This window comes from Orbicella faveolata, unplaced genomic scaffold (genome assembly GCF_042242905.1).
Source record: "Orbicella faveolata isolate gen_17 unplaced genomic scaffold, um_ofav_v1 contig_13, whole genome shotgun sequence".
NCBI lineage: Eukaryota > Metazoa > Cnidaria > Anthozoa > Scleractinia > Merulinidae > Orbicella > Orbicella faveolata.
In genome coordinates, this window is record NW_028301540.1 from 12,568,044 (window position 1) to 12,591,969 (window position 23,926).

General features: G+C 40.7%; 2 protein-coding genes across 3 annotated transcripts in view; both read right to left on the minus strand.

The window, feature by feature from the left end:
- LOC110064817 (uncharacterized) overlaps positions 1-23,926 on the minus strand; it is a 72,567-nt gene that overhangs the window by 17,579 nt on the left and 31,062 nt on the right. For both annotated transcript variants that reach the window (XM_089285770.1, XM_089285769.1), the window contains exons 15-36: positions 23,088-23,580; positions 22,165-22,331; positions 21,295-21,495; positions 19,982-20,179; positions 19,414-19,449; positions 18,415-18,693; positions 17,477-17,627; positions 15,997-16,280; positions 15,432-15,467; positions 14,344-14,413; positions 13,170-13,330; positions 12,538-12,702; positions 11,558-11,614; positions 11,084-11,270; positions 10,315-10,532; positions 9,293-9,340; positions 8,764-8,917; positions 7,843-8,096; positions 7,141-7,179; positions 6,687-6,845; positions 5,976-6,227; positions 5,249-5,272 (exon numbers count right to left, since the gene is read on the minus strand). In XM_089285770.1, the coding sequence (XP_089141896.1) occupies positions 5,249-5,272; positions 5,976-6,227; positions 6,687-6,845; positions 7,141-7,179; positions 7,843-8,096; positions 8,764-8,917; positions 9,293-9,340; positions 10,315-10,532; positions 11,084-11,270; positions 11,558-11,614; positions 12,538-12,702; positions 13,170-13,330; positions 14,344-14,413; positions 15,432-15,467; positions 15,997-16,280; positions 17,477-17,627; positions 18,415-18,693; positions 19,414-19,449; positions 19,982-20,179; positions 21,295-21,495; positions 22,165-22,331; positions 23,088-23,580 (3,633 nt within the window). The remainder of the gene's footprint in view (positions 1-5,248; positions 5,273-5,975; positions 6,228-6,686; positions 6,846-7,140; positions 7,180-7,842; positions 8,097-8,763; positions 8,918-9,292; positions 9,341-10,314; positions 10,533-11,083; positions 11,271-11,557; positions 11,615-12,537; positions 12,703-13,169; positions 13,331-14,343; positions 14,414-15,431; positions 15,468-15,996; positions 16,281-17,476; positions 17,628-18,414; positions 18,694-19,413; positions 19,450-19,981; positions 20,180-21,294; positions 21,496-22,164; positions 22,332-23,087; positions 23,581-23,926) is intronic.
- Positions 134-3,667, minus strand: LOC149115042 (uncharacterized). Its single transcript, XM_089283887.1, has 2 exons — positions 2,674-3,667; positions 134-2,470 (listed from the first exon to the last, which is right to left on the minus strand). Exons 1-2 carry the CDS (start codon positions 2,998-3,000, stop codon positions 134-136), a joined length of 2,664 nt encoding a protein of 887 aa, XP_089140013.1. The 5' UTR covers positions 3,001-3,667.

The following is a 23,926-nucleotide window of genomic DNA, read 5'->3' on the forward strand; positions in this document are numbered from 1 at the left end:
CACAGGTATTTGTCTTTATTGAAGTTCTGATCACGAGGAAAATCAAACTCTTCTCACTGAGAAAATCGCTTGAAATTGATTCACGCAAGCTCTTGGCTTCATTCCAGTTCTGATACATTATTACAAAATGGAACTACTTCTGACTGGGAAAAAAGCTTGCAATTGACGGCTGGGAAAGTTTTTTGCTTGGATTTCCCTTTCTTCCCTTGTGTTTCCTCTTCTTCTGGGAGGTTGGGCAGGGGCTTGCTGCAGCCGTTCCACTCAATTGCAATTGCGTGCGAGGACCTTGGGTGATGAACAATTCGTTTTCATCGTCACTGCTGTTTGTTCGTGCCAGCGGAGATGGCGAAGATTCTTTTGGAGTTTCTCCTGACGATTCACCGAGTTCTGCGATAATCGGTAATGTCTGGAAAAGACTAGTTACAAGATATCTGTGTTCTTTCCTCAAAAGACCTTCCGCGCAACACCACCGCCTACGTTCCTCCAAGGCAAAGTCGCACTTCAGAGTGCCCAAGTTGAGATGGTGGTTCTTCATTTTGTCCTGGAGCACTTCTCGGTGTGCTTCCATCGCAGCTCTTCTCCCTCGATCTACCACTGAGGCAAGGGTCATGGTACACTGGTACAGTTCTCTCTCGGTTGTTTGCAGCCACGCTGCTTTGAATGCTTCACTCGCCCTTTGTCTCTTGGTCAACAGTTCTTCTCTACGGCTCTGCTCTCTTGCTGCCTCTAAGTCTTGTTGGATTGGCGTGGGTAATGGGTCTGATGTTTCTCTAGGGAGTAACGCCGCATGCGCCTTTGTCACGCCTCTGGAAACTAGGCTCTCCTGCCTGTCTTGGTACGTCTTCTCCTTATACTGACGCAGTTTCTCGACTTCTTTAAGTCGTACTTCCAGCAGACGAGATACTTGACGGTGACGGAGTGACCCTTCCGAACAATTCTCCACCGCTTTCCTTAAGGCAATGATGGTTTGGTCCTGACTTGAATCGGAACCATCTTGACTCGCTTCTACCACATTGATCTGCGAGCTTTCTTCCACATTTGGGCAGTCACTCTCGTCTAACACTTCGTCTAAGCACAGCGTGCGAAGCTCTTCCTTTTCTTGCTCCTCTAAACCACCATCCTTTACATCCTCGTCACTTGGGTCCTCTTCAGCAGGTTGACTAGCCATCTGTGCCGCCCAGAGTACGCAATCCATGGGATGCTGTTTCAACCATTTAGCTGCATTTTTGTCTGGATGGGGCAAACTTTTAAAATGATAGGTCGTCAGACGCCTGTCCATTGCTGGCTGATCGGCAGGACCAAAGTTGAGTCTGCGCTGGGAAGTGATGACCATTGGGCACCGGTTGATGAAAGGCTTGGCGGTCTGGTATTTGACATCGTGGGCCGAGTAGCCTCCTTGTGTCAACGTTTTCCAGTCGTCTATATCAAGCGTCGACTCAGTGGCCTCGTCTATGAAAATTACTTCCGTGAATGGCGATATCATCGACTTGTTAAATGCGCGCTGTTTCGTTACGGTCGCCACATTTCCGTGGTGCACAAGACCGAGGATGGGGAAAAACAGACTGGTTTTGCCACTATTGGCGTCACCCACCAGGCATGGGACTTTATCTTTGTGCCTTTTCTTGTTGTAATAAAGCAACCGGACAAAATCTTCACAGAAGCTGGAAATCTCCTCTGGCTGGAGGCTGTTTTCAAGGATCTCGCGAAAGTACTTCGGATCTGGTGGTTTGGACACATCGTAGGGACAGAACGCTCTGGGAGAAATTTTCCCCACTTGCTGTTTGGAAATGGCATCATCGACGAAAGACCTGTTCTTTATTGACCAGCAAGTCCCGTTGCTCACTTCAATTAGGTCGTAATTGATTGTGAGGGGCCGAAACAATTCACAATATGGGTCAGCTAAGAGATTGATGACGTTCTTCATTTGCCGAATGAGCCTTGACTTGAAAAATTCGTTTGTGGCGAGGGAGTTAATAAAGACCTTGGCCTCGCACTTGTACGAGTAGGTGTATTTCGCCCGAATCTCTTTCTTGTAGACGTTTCCTCGATAACTCGCGTAGTTCAGCTTTTCCATACCAATGGCAATGTCATTTACTAAGATGGTAAACTTGTCGGACAATCTCTTTCCTTCATTCGATTCCAGATTGCTTGATGTTTGCGCTGTCGTCATGTCGGAAGTGAAGCCAAACGTGTCTATCTGGAGCTTTGCTTCAATCAGATGCTCGATCACGATTGCCAAAGACGTTTGAAACTTTGAGTTGATAAGGGTAATTCGCACAACATTTTCGTTACCACAGGCGTCTAATTCTTGGGTGTAAAGGTCATCGCCCATCAGGTTTCTTGCTTCTTCTTCATAGCTCCGTTGAAATGATGAGCTTACGAGGTCTTGCATGTATTGGTTTTTATGGTCTTTAAGAACTTTGTACAATTCCTTTATAGCTGGCGACTCCTTTCCGTCTTGAAACTGAACCTGGAAGACACAAAACAAATATTTTTTTAACTGTCGCAGTTTAAGTAGAAATAATACCTCTGTGAGAAATGATCTAGTAAAGAAGAGCTCAATGAATGTTGGTTGTTTTTTTTTTTTCTGCAGTCGCTCGATCGATAACATGACGACACTCTTCGATGCAGAAAACCCTTGTAAGGAAATATTAAGCGTGAATGAATGCTGACCTGTTGTGTGGTAACCTCCACTCCACAATTTAGAAATGCTTTGTGGACGGATATTGGGCTGGCAGGAGCGCCGTTTCGCGTAGTTAAAGCCACCCAATACGAAACAGCGGGACAAAGGGACTTGTTAACACTTGCCAAACTTCCATCTAGCCATTGTTCGCTTGTGGCGCTTGGAATCTGGCTGGACTGGTCATCATCCTCACTTTCACTGCTTTCTTCGGCCGTTTCCTCAATAATGCTGGCTTTCTTCTTTTCTTGTGTGGAAATTGCACTAAAGAAGAACGCAATATTGGGTATACCTAGAATAAAGAAAAAAAAAACATGCATGCGTCAACGGTTGAAAATGTGCCGTAAATTGTGCTTCCAAAACAATCCTCGAGCAGATACTAACCTGAAATTGCACGGTCACAGGCATCGCGCTTCTTGCATATCGAGCTCCACGCCTTCGGCAATGCTTTTTCTTTTACGTTGCAAACACATTTGGCGCTTATAATACTGCACTTTCCACTGATTACTGGCGTCAGATAACAGAGTGCAGCGCTCTTGATAGCCTCGCTGTTGAGCTGTCTGCAAGGTTTTTTTGCTCGAAGCATTCTTCTCTGTCCATCAACAGTTGTTCCTGAAATGACTGCAGTGATCCTGTTTCTTATATATAAGATTAATTGTGCGAACTTATCATGAATACATCTGACAGAATAAAGCCACACCTTTACAAGTTTTCGATGGATTTGTTTTCTCTATTTTCGTGACTAAAAATGGACGTTTTAGCTGATAAAATTATGCATAAAAAGTGTTCAAAGGTGTATTTTTATTGAATCCGCAAAGAAAGAAACTTAACACTCGGTTTTAGTGCAATCAGAAGCATTTCATACGCCAACAATAGATCAGTCTTTTCCACGACAAAGCTTTTCACTGATTCCCTGCGGAGGCTAAACCTTGACCTTTTGGCGAACACATTAGTCCGTACCGCGTAATCAAGCAACCAGATAGCATTTTTAACGGATTAAATCAACGGCTTTCTTTACGGCAAAAATACTCCAGATATATATTACTTTGTCCTTTTTATCTTCATTCAAAGCGTTTCTGCACCACAGGGTTTCCGATTTTTCGAATGCAACTAGTGTAGAAATCTAAAGGATGTTTTAAAGCATTTCCACATCTTAAATTCGATAAATATGTCAATTCTCTATGTAAACCGGAAAATCCGTCTTTTCCATCTCCAAAAAGAGAATAGATTGATGCTTGGGAACTTGCAGTATGGAGTGACTGCTCATAAAATCAGTATGCAAGACATTTAGATTTGATGGTGGAAAGGACGGATTTTCCGGATTTCCCGGAGAACTGACTTACAGTAATAAGGGAAAGTAATATAATACTTCTCTTTTTTACTGTAAGTATACTTACAGTAAAAAAAGGAAGTATTATATTACTTCCCTTAATTACTGTAAGTCAGTTCTCCGGGAAATCCGGAAAATCCGTGTTTTCCAACTTCAGAAAGCAGAGTAGATTAATGCTTGGCAACTTACAGTATGAATTGACTGTTCATGAAATCATTAATGCAAGACACTTACATTTGACAGTGGAAACCACGGATTTTCCGGATATCCCGGGAAACTGACTTACAGTAATACTTCCCTTTTTACTGTAAGTATACTTACAGATATAAAGAGTAGTATTATATTACTTCCCTTAATTACTGTAAGTCAGTTCTCCGGGAAATCCGGGAAATCCGGGAAATCCGTCTTTTCCGACTTCAAAAAATAAAAGAGTTGATTGATGCTTGGGAACTTGCAAGATAACTTCTAATAGTAATCTTTTTTGATTGATGGCGGAAAAGATGGATTTCTCGGAATGACGGAAATCAAAGTGAACCTTTCAAGTTTACATTAAGAGGAACATTCGGGCTTCTTTTTTGCGTTCCCTTAACACAGATGGCGAAGCACAAAGTAATGCTCTTAAAAATGGGTTGCAAGTTAAATTTATTTCAGAAACTGTTAAAATCTCATGTTTACCTTCTCCTTAGATAGACAACAGGGTTGAAGCCAGAATCAAATGGCTAATTGCCAAGATGAAGATCAAACTTTGTAAGGGAACAACAGTTTTGGGAAACGATCCTCATTATTTCTATAAAAATTACTATTATTATTGTTATTACTATTACTATTACTATTACTATTATTATTATTATTATTATTATTATTATTATTATTATTATTATTATTATTACTATTATTGTTATTATTATTTTCTATCACGTTGAAACACTTTGAGCTTCAATCAAGTAACCGTGAACTGGCATTACCCATAAACTTTCTCGAAACAGCTAAAAGCCAAGATGACGCCAAAACTATTGCAATGATTAGAATGATTTGAACAAGAAGTAAGCAAGTTTCCTTTTGGATAACACTGCAAACATTGACATCTCCAATACTCTAATGAACCTTTTTCCTCAATTTTCCAGTTTGGCACTTTTGCTTGTTATGCTAGTTGCGTGTTTAAACCAGTTGTTTCAGTAAATGGCTAATATCCTGTGTTTTTGGGATGTGTGGGGAAATAAGGAAAATTATCTACTTACGTGGTGGGGAGACATGAGGTTCACCTGTGACAGGAAAAATGGGTAAAAACACATAAGAAGTGACACTAATTAGGGCTCACATCAACACACAGTGAAACTTGTATTAAGTGGACACCCTTGGGACCCTCACTAGTGTCCGCTTAATACAGGGTGTCCGCTCAAAACAGGTACTAATATGTTGTGCAACAAAAGTTAATTATAAACTCTTTTGTAACAAAGAGTAACACAGTGTAAGATCAAACACTGCTCATGGGAGAATGTCCACTCAGTCAATCCATCAATCTGGAAAAATCACTTAGCTTTAAAACGACATTATTGAACAATGTTAAAGGAGTCTCAGCTAGACCTTTAGAAGTAAAGAGCTATTGAAGTGTCCGCTTATTGCAGGTTGTGTGCAGCAATATGGCTTTATATCGGTGTCCGCGTCCGCTCAACAGACTGAGAGGTGTCCGCTGAATGCAGGTTTATTTCACAGTAAATGTGGGAAGAAAATTTTGGAACTTCAGCTGGTGTCCACTTAATAGCCATTACGCGCGTACAATTTCACGTATTTAACAAATGCATAAAAACGACTGTTAAGTCAACAAAAGAGGCATATCCCCTGCGTGGCCCGTCGAATTAGGAAATAAGCACTTGATATATCACAAAACTTTCCCATTCACCCAAACATAAACGCGTTATCATCCTTGATAGACGCCTGAAAGAACTTGAATGCCACAAACCCTACCTCGTCTTATTCTGCAAACAAATCCATTTTTCTCTGTACAACCGACATCACTCCAGCCCCCAGCAAAAGAAATTGAATTGTTGGCGACAACACACGCCGTCGTGTTGTCCGGGGCATCAGGTTGGTTAGTCGCCCAGTTTGTGTACAGTGGGATAGAATGATCAATCCACAAGAAATCAGGGGAATACTTTGGACGGGTGAGACCAAGCCACAGGCCTCCTCTGAAATTCTTTAAATTCAGCACAATGAAAGCTGCAGGGTGGAAACATAAAGAGAAATTGCACGAAAATGTATTAGTATAGTTTATCCCAAGATTTCTAGTATAATGTGGAATAAATACGCACGAGAAAATTTTTTAAAACCTATCAAAAATTGTACGAGCCTGTAGTGTGAATGCGATTTTCAGTGTTTGAAAATTTACACGCGCTTTCTTAAAATATATCTTCGAAAATTTCCGAATTAAAAATGAAATATGCATGAAATTTTCCAGTAATGTTCGATAATTTCCGCAAATCCTCAGATGATCTTTGGAAATCAGAAATCTTTGAAGGTGCCTGGGTAATATTCGGAAATCTTCAAAATTGTTCGGGCAAAGTTCGGAAATCTATCAAAATGTCCGGGTGATGGTCCCGGCATAACTTCGTCAGCGTTCACGTGATCTTCAGAGGGGCTGAAAAATCTAAAAATCTTCGGCTCTGCTTTTGTTTTTACCTTGTTCAAAAGAGCTATGAACACTCGCCAAATCTCCACCACTCTCACGCTGGCAAACTTCGCGTGCTTCGCTCCATGCCAATTTCAAATAAGACACAAAGAAGCAGTCGTCACCAAGCAGTACATAATGTTGTGGACAAGTCCTGTTACCTGGTGGAACTAAAGATAACGAAAATTTAAAGGATACATCACTAAAACATAACATTTTCCAGGCGCTATCTCTTGGATAGCATATCTTGAGACACCTGACTTTTTTTGCAGTTCGTGTTCACAATTCACGTTAATTTTTAACTCTTACTTCCTTAGGCGTCGCTGTTTTCTTCTTTTTGCGTAAGTGTTTTTGATATTCAGGTAAAAACTACCTTATTCAACTGAAGAATGCAACATTATTATATCAAAAGAGAAGCACCAAAAGGTGATCTAGTCCTTTATGAAAGAATAAAAACAGGCTCACCAGATGTAGGACCAGTCGTAGGACTGCCTGCAAGGGCTCCTGTGAAAGAGAGCAGGACAAAACAAGTAACCTTACACCACATATCTCATTACCAGCCACAGTCAACCAAAAATTGGTCGCCTCTGTCTTTAACAAGTTAAATTAATAACCTCTCGGTTACATTGAGAAGCAATAATAATTTGATTAAAAGTTAATGTTAAAAAATGCTACCCTTCCCTTCATCGTTTCTCTTCAGTAGTGTGGCATGAGGAGGAGAATTTGAAGTTATCGTAAAAAGTGGTGTATGTTCAAGTCTTGCATCTTAAGCCTTTGGAAACGCCCTTCATTGATGGTCTCTATAGAGATATTACGACGCCTGGGTTCACATATTTGTTCCCTAATGTACTTGTGCTCGTAAGTTAGTATTTTGCATGATTACTAACTGAAATAAGTCATTATCACACAAATTTAGACAGCTGTTCCTGACTTGTTATTATCAGCCTTGGAAACCAAAAAAATACCAACAACAACCAAGGAAAGACGTCCCATAATAATGAGAAATTGAATTTCCTTACCGAGCAAACAACTTATCATCTCTCTCTATCTCAGCAGCGTCTTGTACGCTTCAATATCTAAGGTTACTCGTTACTCTACATTGGTACACAAGCCAACTCAAAAATAATGCATTCAGAACTCCAGTTCAGAAACATTTCTTTCACAAACCTGTCTCGCAAATGAAACCTTTCTGCTGGTCACACTGAACAGTTCCCCATCGACCAGCATGTCCGAATGGCGTCATGTCAACACAATCCCTGCTCAAGCCGTAGTTTTGCGGTTCGTTGACATTCCAGTTGGTGTATTTGGTTGGACTGCTGTCTGTCCAGAGGAATTTCCCTTCCTGGTGTATGTCATTAAACCCAATCCACAAGTTGGTCTTCTTCTCCAGAAGCAAAGTGGTTAAGAATGCTTGTTCGTACCTACAAAATGAAAAATCACCTTTTAGCTCCTTTAGGGAAAGCCTTAGAAAACAAAAATCATATAATCTAAAACAGTTTGACAAATCAAATTTATACCTCTGCATGCACAAAAGGGTCATGATTGATTTGACACACACAGAGACAAAATTTCCACTGTAAAGTTTTCTTAGCGATGAACCTATACGAGGATCTGTACAATGCCTTGCTTGCTTCTTGTTCTTAATCCCAGCGACGACCAATTAGGCAGTGTGTCCACAATACTTCAGAGAAATTTGAAAACCGCAGCTTTATTTCTACGGTTAAACCTACCGTCCACACTGATCCGACACGAGCTTTTTGAAGACGCTCTTCAAACCTGAGGAATTTGAAAACGTTGGTCTTCCGCTTTCGTATGGACAAAAAACCTTTTGAAAACGGAGCTTTCTGAAAACGATGTAGCCACGATTAACATTTGATTTCCCTGACCGAGTTTTCCTCAAACACAAATCCAAAATGACTTTTGATTATTGCGTTTTTAAATCCCTCCAGCGTAGTGTGGACGGGACTTCACACAGAATTGATTTACTTTTCCAAAACAAATCTCAATGAAACTGGCACCTTATTCAACGCAGTTACTACATTACTAAATCTTTTGAAACAGCCTCTCTACACAAAGTGGCATACTTACTGGTCATCTATAGTAACAAGATCGCCATTCATGCTTGAGTTCAACCCACGCCTACAAACATCCCTGGCATTCGTCCAGGACTGTCGTGAATCTGACACAATACGGTAACAGCTCTTATCATAGTTCACCCAGCCTTCCTTGCAGCTCTCAAGAGCTATAACACGAGACAAAATACATGTACAGTCAGCCTGCCTACCCGAATCCACTGTACACAGCCTGTACTAGAGACTTGGCCTATCAAGTCAATGTCGTAAAAGGCTATTCTCCTGACAGACAATCCAAATAGTCCAAAACTAAAAGTGCAACGTATTAACGAGGCACAAGTGAACGAAGTTGTTCAACAACTAGCAATTTGTGCCACTATTTACAGATAACAGTGATGTAAAACCAAAACAACTGGGAATTACCTTCGACACTCAAGTGAAAAGCGCTCGGAAACCAAATTCCACTTGCTGACTTGGAACAGCCTAGGGTGGAGATTGTGCTATAACTAAACTTATCCATTAAACAAAATTGACCGTTTACTTACCTGGACCAGGAGTTGGAGGGAACATGGTGATGAGAGGTATGACGGAGTCTGCAAAAAATGCAGGCATTATTGCAGTACAGGTAATCGTGTGAATCCGACTGTAATTGAGGATTTATTGACTTTTGAAAATTATCTTAAAACTGCACGAACCTTTGACGTTTACAATTTGAAACAGTTTTCAGCCCTTCTTCAGTATCCTTAGACAATGTCACTCCCCACCCCACTCCCCCCCCCCCGCCAAAAAAAACAAAAAACAAAAGAAAGACAACTACTTTACATTACTTCCACTGGAAATTCGAGATGACTTTGACAAAAGCTTCAAGTCACAAATAACTACACGTAAAGGACTGTAGACGTGAAAATTTCCGGTGGTACGCTTACAAAATAGCTATTGGTCTACTGTTTGCAGATCGATTCGCAATATAAAAGTACTGATTTTCAAAGCTGATGGAAAAGCGAAAAACAATATTACTCGGGGGAGGGTCTTGCTTGAGTTTTCTATCTACCCTTTCCTTTCTCTTCAACCCTTCAGGTAAGGCCGAGAACCAACAACAAGTACGGTGCTGGATCCGGAATTCAAATCCGGGTCACACTGGTGGAAGGCAATCACTCTCCCCACTGTGCCATCTCCGCACCACAGGAAGGTAGTAACCTTGACCCGCTTCAATCAAGTGCACGAACTGTACAGTGTCGAAATAAATTAAGAACGGGCTATGCCTCGCCCGTTCGTCCCACCTAACTCAGGCAAGAAATTTTTTCTGCTTAACTCTGGCAAGTATTTTGTCTTTGAAATCGCTTTGAAGTATCTTTGATAAAGACGCCGAGCTTTTCATGTGCCAAACCTTATGCACAAATTATTATAAAATACTTGACAATTTAACAATTTTTCCCCTTAAACGTATAAATTGCATTAAATCTGGGTAATTAATTTTGGGTAATGAATCAACAACTGCACTTCATGTCAGCCAAAATTGTAATTAGGCTTGGCTTATGAAAAGTTTGGCGTCTGAACTCGCACTTACTGTTGGTTTTCTTGCAGATATACGGCCGTAATATACTGCAGTGGTTGTCATTCCAATAGCCTGACTTCTTAATTTCCATACAGTCCTCTTGCCCATGATAGTCATTGGGTTCTCGCGAGTCGTAATTCCTGTAAACTAGAGGTGAGTCGTCACTCCATCTGTAGCTGCTTTCCGTTCCAAGGTCGTTAAGTCCTATCCACAACCTGTAACTGCTATGACTGTGAGAACGAACGAACCTACATTATTATACTTCAGTTTTTAGTTTTTAATAAACAAATAAAGAAGCCTAAGCCGTGTATTACACTGTGATAAAACACGACGGGCATTTGAGAACACGAGGCAGATGTAGAAAACACGAGCCACAGGCGAATGGTTTCTACATTTCTCGAGCGTTCCCCAATGGCCGGAGTGTTTTATCACAGTGTTTGATGGTCAAAGGCCTATGTAAGTAACCTCTGTACATGTTCGTTTAGCTCATCAAGGTAACACAAGTGATGTATGTCACTGCATGAGAGTTGCTTTACCGACTATTTTAGAAACAACGTTATCTGTTTTCAATCAGTTACTATAATTCTGTAACTGTAACGTCTACTTGCAACTAATACCTCGGACCTGTGAGTTTCAATGTTCCATCATTTTGTTGTAAATCAATTAATAACTACCCTGGAAGCTTTACTAGTGTGCAGTGTCTTCATGAATGGGTCTTGGAAAAGGTACGTTGAAAAGAGTACAGCATTTAACTGAAACATGAAACGTTTCAAGCGCATACCTTGCAATTTTGGATTTGATAAAGTTGTTCTCCGCAGCACTGAGAATGCTGACCAGGTCTCCACCTCTAATACTTTGACAAGCCTGTCGAGCAACACGCCACGTGACTTTGCTTGATTGAGAATTGTTTGCAAAGTAGTAACACATGGCATTCCAAAGAATCCACCCAGGTGGACAAATGTTGGGAGCTGATGAGAGAGAACATATCGGTGATATTGCTGTACATGTTCATCAATAAGCAGGAATAAATAAGGAAATTACCGAGAAAAATAAACAAGGAAATTAACAACAAAAAAACGGTGTCCTAAATTCACTCATCCCAGTGTCATTTCAGTTAAAACATTGAAAACTGAAACTTCACCAGGAGTGATAAATAAGAGGTTTTAAAGATGATCTCCTTCACAGGAGAAGGCCAAGTCAATATCGAAGTTCTACCACCAATAAATGGACCCATGCACTTGACCAAAGACCTCACCTTGTGTTGTTGTTACTGCAGGTCTGGTTGCAGGAACTGTTGACGGTGAGTAATCCGCTGTTGAAAACAAAGAGTCACTACAATGCAAATGAATGTTATTCTGTACCACTAAGAGACTGAAAAAGTATAGGAACTGAAGCCAACTTCTGGTTTAGCAAACATGCACCAATACATTAACTCAAAGCAATTTCCCATAGAGTTGTGTCCAGAAATTGTCCCTTAGTAGATGTTTTTCCTTATGCTTTGCAGTTCAATCTGAACGTCTTCAGATCCCTACACGTGGACGTCTACGGTATTCAAGGATACATTCTAGGAGTCAGTTTGAAACACCATTTGAAGCAGCTATGGTGACATGACGTCGCCGAAACGTCATGTTTTCATACGGCTACTTCTTATCCTGAAATATCATCTAGAAGAAATGGTTTATCCTCTTCGCAGTGCACTCACTGATGCACTCAAACGGGCATCAATTCTTGAAGCTAGAGGTTCTCTTATAAGAATAACTTAAGTAGCGACTGCCGCACTTCCCGTTTTATGCCACCGCAGTGTGCCCAGATATCTACACTCAAAAAGACTACGAATACAACATTTAAAGGTATAAGTTGAACTTGAGTCGGTGATTGTCTAGGCCGATTAACTAAAGCAAACATAAAGTTCTCAAAACCGACCAAAACCAAGTGGCTTGCAAAGAAAGTGATGTCTGATAGCCTGGAACTACTGGATTTGTAGTCAAGCTGGTAGATACTGACCTTTGCTTACCCATTCGGAGGGTGAAGTTTTTTTGGGGAATGTTATTGTTGTATTAATATTAAAATTAATTAGTCATGCTAGGGAGAGGCGGGGGGGGGGGGGGATAAAGTGAGAATGAGTTTTTGGCAGCTTCATCACAGTTACAGCTTATCTGGAGGGCAAGCTTGAAAACTGGTTTTCTTTGCACCCTGCCAAGAGAAGATTTGTAAACACTGTGTGTTTGGACTTACACCGCGGCATCTTGCAGATAAACTGCTTCACAGAGTAGCACCCAGTGTCAGCCCAGTCGCCAGTAGAATACATTTCGACACACGGCTGTTGCCCTTGATGGCTGTCTGGTTGTTGTGGGTTCCACTTTGTGAATTTCACAGGGCTTTTGTCACTCCAAACGTAACCTACAAAACAAGTCAGAAGGCTTTCAGCACCAAAAGTTAGTTCGTCCATCCTTGGCGACAATGCAGTGCCATGCACAAGAACTGAGTCGACACTTTCCCAAACAGGCAGGTACCATAATTACAAAATCGGCTTGTTTGATATGAGATACATGGACCATCTCTGTCCAAGATCAGGACATGATGTAGCTTCACGGTCCTCCAACAAAATCCTCCTTGATTCGACAATGGCCTGAGGTTATGGTGTCAATCTTTGAAATTGACAATAATATTTTAATTTACATTTATCAAATTTGAGTGGATAGTTCGGTACGTGTAGGTAGCCATGTGCAGTTACTGAAATGACCAAGACCACCTACCTGCATTTATTTACAAACTTAACATGTTGAGAAAACCAATATTTGTTGAATCAGCATGGTAAACTTAAAACAGATCGCGCCACAGACTGCAAAAAGATCAAAACAACCTACCAAACAATACGCCACGATCACTCAGCCCAATCCAGGCAGCAAAAAGTGAGCCACTGAACAGACTGGCTACAAATGTGTTCTCTGCGAGACTGTGGATGCTGACCAGATCGGAATTTCCACTGACCATTCTACAAGCATCTCTGGCTTCAGTCCATGTCTTACTATTAAAAATAAAACAAGAGAAGCAAGTGTTAATCTGGAAGGCAAAAATGGCCCTAAGGTATTGCTTTCAATACAGATTTTATCGTCTGATGCACTCCGTTGTTATGGTAGCCACGAAAAGGCCGCTCTGTGTGAAGGTTTTTGATACCCACCTAAATACTGTCTTTTTAGAGCAAAATTGTAAAGTAATTTTCTAACAAACCTAGACCATTATCTGTAGATATCCATCAATGAAAATATGCCTTTTGGGTTTTGACTCTTCAAAGTCCTACTTGTCATAGAAACCCTTTAAACAATCCCACAATTCACCAGTAGTCATTCAAATGCCCTTGCAAGACAGCCCTATTGCCAAGAAAGCCTGGGAAATCCTTTGAAATTCTGGTATGAATAGAACCTGAATGCTCAGAATGCCTAGAAAACGCTGTCAATCTAAAAACGCCTCAATATTTCCAAACTTAGAAAAACCTGACCATAGTTTTTAACTATGTTCTGACCAGCCCAGAAAGCCCAGAAAGCCCAGAAAGCCCAGAAAGCCCAGAGGCCCAAGGCTAGGAAAACCTGGAAAAGCCGGATTCGGAGAATACATGACGTCTTATCTCTGCATATCATACTACTATCACATTGATTAAAGGGACACTGTCACGATATATTTGCTTAAAACTGTTATAAATTCACGAAATGGTCTCTAAAGTTATGTAATAAAAACTTGATTAGCTCTAACTAAATGATTAAAAGCAATTTCTTGGAGAAAGTCTACATTGCAGCAACATTTTTACAAAATTTCAACGCTTTTCGAGCCAATCTTGAACCTTTGAAAACCTGACATCCTGACGCTTTTTCAAATATCCACATCGCAATCCGTTAAAAACCTCGCCATCGTTGGCCATTATCACTTCCTAATGGGTTCTAATCATTTGTCGAGCTGTTCAGCTTCCAATGATCGTTATATGTTTTTGAGATTTCCAAAATCATGCTAAAAATAGTGACAGTGTCCCTTTTAAATGTTGCCTACCTTTGCGCCATCAATTTATAGCAATAGGAACCATTCATCATCCATCCAGAAGTGCAAGGATTATTGGAAACTGAAAACAGTAAGGACTGTTTTAATACATAATTGCAATCAAAAATTCTCACATTTTCTAATTAAAGCAACACCCCTGGTTAATAGGATACAATGTTGCAAACAATTATTTTGTCTCCTTTATTCAAAAGGCATGGTGTGTCAAGACATTAGTCGTGTCATGTCTTTAGTAATTCTCTAATTTTCAAATTCCAAAACATTTAAGGTGAAACCTTAAACCACTTGGTGTGTGGAAATTGTCCCATACACAACTTCGCAAATATACCCTTTTTCAGTCTTTAATTTTGGACAAAATATTTATTGTCCATGTACCTCTGAAATAAATTACCATGTGAATGTGTTTTAGCATCGATACACACTAACAGGAAACACTTGAATCCGGGTAAATGACGTTAATGAATTAAACATAGGACGGGAGGCGCAATGGACAAATGGTTAGTGTCCTGGACTCCAGATTGAGTACTCTGGTTTGAGCTCTGTCCGGCAGTCATTAGGTTGTGTCCTAAGGCAAGATGACACTTTACCCTGAGAGTGCAGCAAATCTAATGCCGGGGGGAGGATAACCCTGCAATAGACTAGCGTCCCCATCCAGGGGGAAATGCAAATACACCTAGTCCAATAAGCATTGGTGGTATGGAGCACTTGGCCCAATGCAGACTTACCCTCTCAAAGAACAAGTTATCTTCGTTACTAAAATTGAACTCTGAGAATGTTGCAATACTGCACATGCGTGGACCTTCCTGTTTGACAACGTACTAATATTAAACCCATCTCGTTCCCAGAGTCTTCGTTACCCTTGACCAGCGGTCAGAAAACGAGAGCTCTGGGAGCAGCCATTTTGAAATAACCAAATTCTGTCCATCCGGTTTCACTGCGCAGTCTGCATCTATGGCGCACGCCTGAAATTGTTGCTCCCAGAGCTCTCGTTTTCCGACCGCTGGTCAAGGGGAACGAAGACTCTGGGAACGAGATTGATATTAAACAAGAAATATAGGTCACTAGTAAGTGGCTTAAGTTACCTGTGGTTGGCACAGTGGAAGGTGGCGGCTTATTTACTGTTTGAACAAAAACACCAGACAAGTAAGACGAACGAATCACACAAATAAAGCAAATAACCCAACCGTTTTAGGGCGGGACTTGCCCCAACTTACTAGTGCGAATATTCATTAATTAATATAACTGTGCTTAAAGAACTTATTTAATTTGCAAGAAATAGGAAGGATACCGTGTGTCATGTCCAAGAATAAAGTTTGTCCACCATATTCAATCCATTCTATCATGCGTTCAGGGTCCAGTTGCTCGAACTGAAAGGGTGAATAACACTATCCACCGTGGTTACTGTAGTTTCTTCTGCTAACACTTATCCACTGGATAGCAATTTATCCAGAGGACAGCATTATACACCATTTGAACAACTGGGTCAGAATATTACTTTCAAACTGGTCCCTTGCTAGACCACATTCTCAATAATTACAATTAAAATTCCTCAGATATGCACCGTGGTAATAAAGCTTGTTGTCATTAAGAATAGGGCCAGTCCCCAAGGTGACACTGTAGAGTCATCATGACTTAAGGATAACTTACTTGGCAACTTAGCGCAGGCATAAGGAAGTTTAGGACTACAATCCACATCTTCCCAAAACAACCAGTTCATTCTACCGGGCTGAAGGGTTGCTTGGACACAACTCCCTGACTGATACCTCTCATCTGGTTGCCCATAAAGCCAGCTGGAGTAATCAACCGGTGATCCATCGGACCAGTTGTACACTCCTTTCTGTCCAGCATCTGAAAGTCCTATCCATACTCCTCCAGTTTTTTCAATGTCCCACGAGTCAACCAGTAGGGATGTCAGCAGAATATTCTCGGTACTGCAAACACAAACCCCAGGTTGTGGTTAACTGGCAGTGAAGATTGGTATCAACATTAAATTACGAGCATGGACATTAAACAATAAATAAATCAATAAATCAATAAATCAATCAATCAGTCAATCAATAAATGGGTTAACGTCAGTTTCAATGTATATATCACAGCTGTTCCAACTGACAACACTGTGAATAGAACTATTGCAAATAGAAAAAAAAAAAACACGTTAAAAATCCAAAATCCAAAATCCAAACGGCTGGAGGGGGGCCGGGGGACTGCCTAGATGGCCATTTACAAAATGCGGCCGACCAGTTAAACTCGGGACTACCAAGTACAGTGGCAGAGTGGAGTATTTCAACCAGAGCCCTCCAGGTTTCAAATTCAGTGGCCATGCCCCCAGGTCGATCTGCCGGACAAGGGTAGAAAATTATTCGTTACATTATGTCCTGGCTTAAGTAACTACTTTGTAGCCTTGACGAAACAAAGGTGTAATCTTAGTGTTCGAGACAAGATAAGTGAATCACATTGTTTTGAAGTAATATGTAAATGACGGGGTCCCATGTGCCACAATGTGCGTGCACATATCAGCCAGTCAGTGTTACAAAAAGCTTATTTTTATACATCATAATTCAAAACAAAAGGGGCTAAGTTCCGGTGGTTGAATGATCATTGCCTCGCACCTCTACTCCCCTGGAGAACTGGCATCAATCAATGTGATCAACAACAATTTAACACTTAACATCTATTGAATGGACGCTTACTAGAGATCACCATGTCATGTTCCAGGCAAATTGCGTTTTGTTTGTATTAAGTGCCTCATAAGTGCTCAAGTGAAAAGTGCTTCAAAAGACCGCTCTTGCAAAGGGAAATAGTGGAACTTACTTTGTCCATGTTTTTGCACGTAGGGGTCGCATTAAGGTTTTCAGCAGGAGAGCAACTGGTTTTGACAGCTGGGCAAAACCTTTTGAACTGAATTTCTTTGTAAGAAAAGCTTTCCTGTAAATGGGCAAACCAGGCGGGCAAAATCGTTCTCACAGCTGGTCAATTTTCCTGGTGCTAGGCCCTCAATGAAAACCATGTAAGTGGTCAAGAAATAGACCTGTCTTTCTCTAAGATTTAGACAAGTATTTCATTTCACCTGTAAAGGCACAGAAAACATTGCCTGTTTCGTGGCTTGTAATTGATCCCGAACCCATACCTGCTGTGAAAACTAGCTAAATCAGCCCCATAAACTTTGCATGCTTGTCTAGCGTCTTGCCAATTCTTGCGATCAAACAGCAAACCAAAGCAACGGGTACCATCAGGGCTGCGTTGCCACCCCTCGGGACAGCCAGGAGTCACAACACGACCTGTTAAGAACAAAATAAATCCATCGGCAAATCAGTGTCTGTATACTGTATTTCACCACAGTTGCTTTTGCTCACCCACTAAGGGCAATGTCCCTTATGCTCTTGCTATTCTTATAAATTGTATCGCTCATTTGATCAAGCGACCCTTGCCATATGTGGTAGTCGGTAGGCCGCAGTTAGTCTATAGCTCATTTTCAACACAATGTGATCATTTTACTTGGACAAAAATCTTCGACATTTTTAGAGAAGATAGAGTGCACAGAAAGTAATAAACTGGCCACAATTACACTTAACTAAGTTAGCAGAACAACATTATTCAGAAAATTACTAAGCTTGGCATGAGTTTGCCATAATTATTATCTTGGTGCACCAATATGGCGACCAAAAAGGTCTGCAGGGGGGAAAAACAGATTTTGCTTCCAATTCTGTATGGAATGTTTTAAATATCATTTCTAACTTCGAATAGCATATCTTAAAGTATTTATAAGGGTACAAATATCAGTCTCAACATTTCAGACCAGTTTGAATTATGCTGTCTCAAATTGCAAAATGCTTCACCTCCAAAACAAAGCAGCCCAGTGAAACAAACATCTACCTCTAACTAGTGATATAGTACTAATGTCAAGAATTTTGATGACATCGCATTAAAACGATATAATTACTACTTTGGTCAGTTTACCTCATGTATGCGAATGGTAATCAATTTGAAAATAGGCCAAAGTAGGTATCTTTTCACCTTATTATCTAAAACAAAGCGAGTTACCTTTTTTGTTAACACGTCACTTACCAATTTCACATGTGTAGTCAACTTCTAGGTACTTGGGAACTGTTCGACATGGGTCAGAGCCCATCAATGAATTGGTGGCTTTCAAAGAGCAGTGATTTTTTCCTCTGCATTTCGTACTTATGAGTGATGTGACATCAAGTTTGCAATTTGTAACGCTCACTTGATTACACCTGCTTTTATCAGTCCGTCCGTAAATTGCAGATCTAATGTTCAGAACCGTAGACATGGGACAACTGAGCACTTCAGAAGTCCATTCACAAACAAACAGCTTCTGGGGAGCTGAAATGCATCAACACAGTGCTTGGTTACTTGGTTGCCAAAACATATACAGTAGTTTAAAATTGAGTGTCGCAAAGCCAAAACCAAACTGATCACTCTGGCCAATTACAACTTACACAGACAATTCAGTGAGCCAATCAAAACTCGATGTAAATGCACGCAGTCGACACAAAGCGCGGGAAAAAGCGTGCGAGCGAGTCACGATTGGTTTTGGTTTTACTTCTGATTGGCTGACAAAGTGGCATGTGTTTTTTAAGCCAATCGCTTGGGGTGGTAATGCAAAACCAAAGCAAATGCTAATTACTTTCGCCACTCAAGTGAAAACCGCTCGTCATAACTTATAATTTTTATCACCGTCAGCAAGAATTAGTTAAGTCTTGGGTAAATGGAAACTTCTCAAAATTACTACTCATAATCTGACATAAAATAAAGTTTTATGTTATATGGGTTATTGACCAAGTTTGTTCGGTCAAGGATTTATTATATGGCTTTTGGGGAAATTTTTCTAGCGGGACACGCCAGGTAGTCCCGAGCGGGCAAGATAGCTCCATCTTGCCCGCTCAGGTAGCCAATCACAGTGCAGGATTTGATTCATCCTGCCCGCTCACGGAGCTAGCCATATAATAAATGTATGTTTTGCCACCATGCACCACAACATATTCCACTTTCCAAGAAATAAATCACATGTGAATTGAAAGACTGAAGCTAAACGGTTCTTACCTGTGGTTGGAAGGGTTGCATTAGGTGGGATGTATTCTATGACCAAATTAGATGAATAAATTAGAGAAGTTAATGAAACACGTTTTCATAAGGAGTCTGAAGGTTATTCTCACTGACAGTGGTTTTACAGGGAGTATAAGTTAATATTTAAGTTAATAATTGGCCCATAAAATACAAAGATCTAACTTCTTTAAGGACTTTCCTAGACAGTTGATATCATAAGGTAAACAAGAGACCTAGTTCTGCACTGGTATCTTTTGATGGCAGGGCAAATGAATAACTAAGCAATGAAGGCCTAAACATATGGAAGAAAAATTTTTTTTCCCTTTTAAGGTACATACGAGTTCAGTCACATTATTTAGAGTTATGTTGGCCACGTACAAAATTACCTTTAAATTGAAGGAAACCTGAAAATAATAGTTTACTAAGATAGAAAAACACCAAAGAGATAGTAATAAACCATAAAGGAACAAGGATGTAGAAGATTAAAAAAGATTACAAACAACGAACTTGAAAAATTTAGGCTAAATTCTTCAAGATGCGCAAACAGTGAAGTAGCAAGACGAACCTTTGGGTCGCTTGCAGATGTACGGCAAATTATTAGAACATCTCTGATCATTCCAGCGTCCATCGTTATACTGTTTCACATGTGTGCAGTCTTCATAGTTTTTCCAGTTATCAGGTTGCCAAGCATCCCAGTTGGTATACTGAACATCAGTTCCATCGGACCATTGAAACTCACTTTCTACTCCCTGGTCATGCAGTCCTGCAAACACCAACCATGGGTTGCAAAAGACTCACTACAGAAGTGTGCAAAGGTACTGTCGGGTCACTACAGCTAGCACCCATACAAAGAGAACATCGCATGGTTTGTAGCATATGTCGCTCTTAAATTTCAGAAAAGGTTTTGTAGCTAATCAGTATTTTTGAAATTGATATGACGAACTCAATTCCGTTTATGGACTAACGATATCTAAGTAATTTAACTACCGGGATTTCCCATCACTGAGAAATGTGCCTGCTGCAGCAGGACAGCAGCTCATGCACAACTTTACAACGTAACAGCAGTGTACCAATTCAACAAACCTGGACTGATCAACCTGGCGTCCAGCACCCTACTCATTAGACCACCAGACTAATGGCATTTGCCTTAGTACACACCTATAACTAAATAACCGATACTAGATTTGTCTTCTAACAAAAGTTGCATTCTAGATGTCCCCAGCATAAAATCTAAAGTCGACCCTCCGGTTGCGACCACCTCTCGTAAGCGACTACCTATCCTCAGCGACCAGTTTTCCAAAATACCAAGAGTTTCCAAGTCAAATCACTATATTTGGAACCTCTTGTAAGCGACTACCTCTCGTAAGCGACCGCGACCACTTTCAGAGCTAAAAGTTTGGACATTTCCTTTGTGGTTAACCTCCCTTAAGCGACCACTTGACAGATAATGGAGCGAAAAATGGATAATAAGGTGTGGTAACAATTTTCTCAATAGGAAGAATCGGATTTTTTTTCTCGAAATTGACTTTTACATGAAGAAAACATTGCATCGGCATTGGCACATGGGTCAAGCCTCGGCAGTTATCATATTCTAATGAGGAAAAATTTTGACCCATTATGGTCTAAGCTCTCGTAAGCGACCACCTCCAATAAGCAACCACCTAGGCTTGACATTTTGGGTGGTCCCTTACGGGGGCTTTGACTGTCGGTGCATTACTTAGTTAACATGTTTTTACTTGGTCGAATGTGATGACACAACTGCGTGGAAGTGTAAACTTGACGGCTGACTATGCATGCATTACTTGAGCATTACCATTGTAGGAATGGCAGAGACTGTTTCGAAAATCACATGTCGGTAACTATAAAACAATAATTTACCAATCCAAGCTACAGATTGCAATCCATATGGTCCTGTCTCCAAAGTTATGTGAGCCTGCTCTATGGGGGAGTGAATGCTGATCAGGTCTGCTTGCTGATTCACACAGGACACCCGTGCATTTGACCATGATTTCTTCACTAAGTTAAACTGATAACAGTACTGCCCAAAGTCTTTCCAACCTGTTCGACATCTACCAAACTCTAAAATACAGAAGAGAGCATTCAATCAGAACATGGTGGCTCCATTCATTTCAAGCGTAAGTCAAGATTCCTCAGCGTAACTTAAATAATCCGCAAGTTATTCATTACTTGTCATTTATTATATGGCTAGCTCCGTGAGCGGGCAAGATGAGTCAAATCCTGCGCTGGATTGGCTACCCGAGCGGGCAAGATGGAGCTATTTTGCCCGCTCGGGACTACCCGCCGTATCACTGGATACTCAACAAAAAAAGACTTTGTAACAACTTCATAGCTAACAGCATTATGGTAAAACTTATGGTTTAAAAGGGAGCCAGGGAGACACCCCAGCGTCAGATTATACCTATATCCAGTGTGGGAGAGACTGTCACTCCTGAATCGGCCCGACCAATCACACCAGCCGCTGTACTGGAGCCCAAACTACCACCCAGAGCACATATCCCTTAAGTCTCTTAAGGCTGACAATGCCCATTATGGTCTAGAGGGCAAGCAAACTACATATCAACTGTCTAATAAATACGTTCTCTATAGACTTGGAAGAAAGCTGCGGTCCAGATTAAACTAATAAAGTAGCTTTTCCAAGGTACCTATCATGGTATAACTTCGGATTACTACAATACACAATACCATTACATTATAACCATGGCATTTCCAGATATAAAGTTTTCTTACCAGCCAGGTAAACACTATTTACTTCTTGAAAAGACAAAGATCTTTTCCACACCGCCAATGAACGTATCAAAAAACCACCAGCTGATGGTTGAGTGGACTTGCTTCCAACAGTGAATGATGAACTATCATCAGAATTAATAGAAGGTACTCCATAGCGTTGCGAGGTGCTAAGCACAATGGAATGACAAAGTTAAGGTTTGTGCCAAAGCAGAGCAAAGCAAACAAGTCTAGAATTTCATACTATGGTAAATTCAACAAACTCCAAGTTCAGTTACTCTGTCAATAACCACTGCTGACCCAGATTGTGGTTTCACTAGCATACCAAATAGTGAGTTCCAAATCAGTTCTGACCTGCTAAGCTACATCACACAGCTGCTGGCTAGGTTTCAATTTACTGTAATGTAGTGTAGTGCACTGAATTCTAACAAAGGAATGGTAGAGCTCTGGTGTGCGATCCACGTCGTTGATATGGTCACTTCATTTTTACAGCTATGTTACAATTGTGGAAGAACCTAATAACTGTCTGCTTTTTTATTCAAAGGAACAACAGCTACATTTTCAAGTTCAGATCCTAGGGATAACCATATTTCTATTTAATTTCATCCCACCTTAAATGGATTTACCAATTAAAATATTGCAGAGAGGCTGTGTGTGGTGATGAATTTTACATGTAAATTACTTGAAGTATTGCCATCCAGAACTGTGCATCTCTTGCGGCAAAGGACGATAAGTAACTAGATTATGTAATTACGGCCAACCAATAAAATTGGCCAGATTTTGACACCTCACTTTGGTGGGATTAAAATGATCTACTGTATACATGTACCAATTGAATAGACTCCTTGACAACTAGTTGTATTTTTCAACCCTTGAAGTTCAACAGCTCAGTTTTACATTGGTTAAGCTAGACAATTATCTTTCACCTTTTTGTTCCATTTTTGAAGAGCACAAGTCCTTTTTCTAGTTGCCAAGTAAACATCACATGCTGCCATACGTTGGTGCCAGTTAGCAACGGTTGAGAAACTGTCCACCTCTTGCGCTTGGTAAGAACTGTTACATACAGGCGACTGTTAACCACATAAACTGCAAAACCACGATTCCCTATCAATGTTTTTTTCCCAATTGTGTCCACAATGAAAGTGTTTGTAGTCCAGGTCTTTGCGCCATTTTCAAACTGAACAACAAAAGAGACGGTGATTCCATTACTGCACTGGTCAGGATTAGTTACACATTCAAATTGAAACTGTTCTACATCCAGGTAAGCCTGATAGCTCTTGAAATACAAGACATCTCGTCCATTTTGCAAGCGGTCTGATTTGGAAACATTGCCTCGTACAGTAGCTAGAACTGTCCCAAGCACCTTTCCATCCACAATTGTATTCAAGGGCCAGTAGTAATCTGTTCCACTAATCCAGTCTGCAAGACAATGCAAAGGCTTTAGTATGCATGCCACATGACGACAACTTAAGAAAAAAACAAAAAAAGAAACTTCAAGGAAGGTAAAAGATGTCCCGTGTGACTGTCAGGTGATTGAATAAGTTGCCTTCAATCGACCTTTTGATCCATGCAGGTTTTTGGACAGTACAAAAGAAACGTTAGAGTTGCTCAAAATGCAGGCAAGAGCAACGCTGGCTTCTTGATGGCTTTCCAAACTTCAGAAGTGCCAAAAAACGTAATGATACACAGCTAAACCGTGGATCAATTGTTACTTAACAGTGCCAATGGAAACAGTGAAGCGAAGTTAACTTTGCATCAATCCATG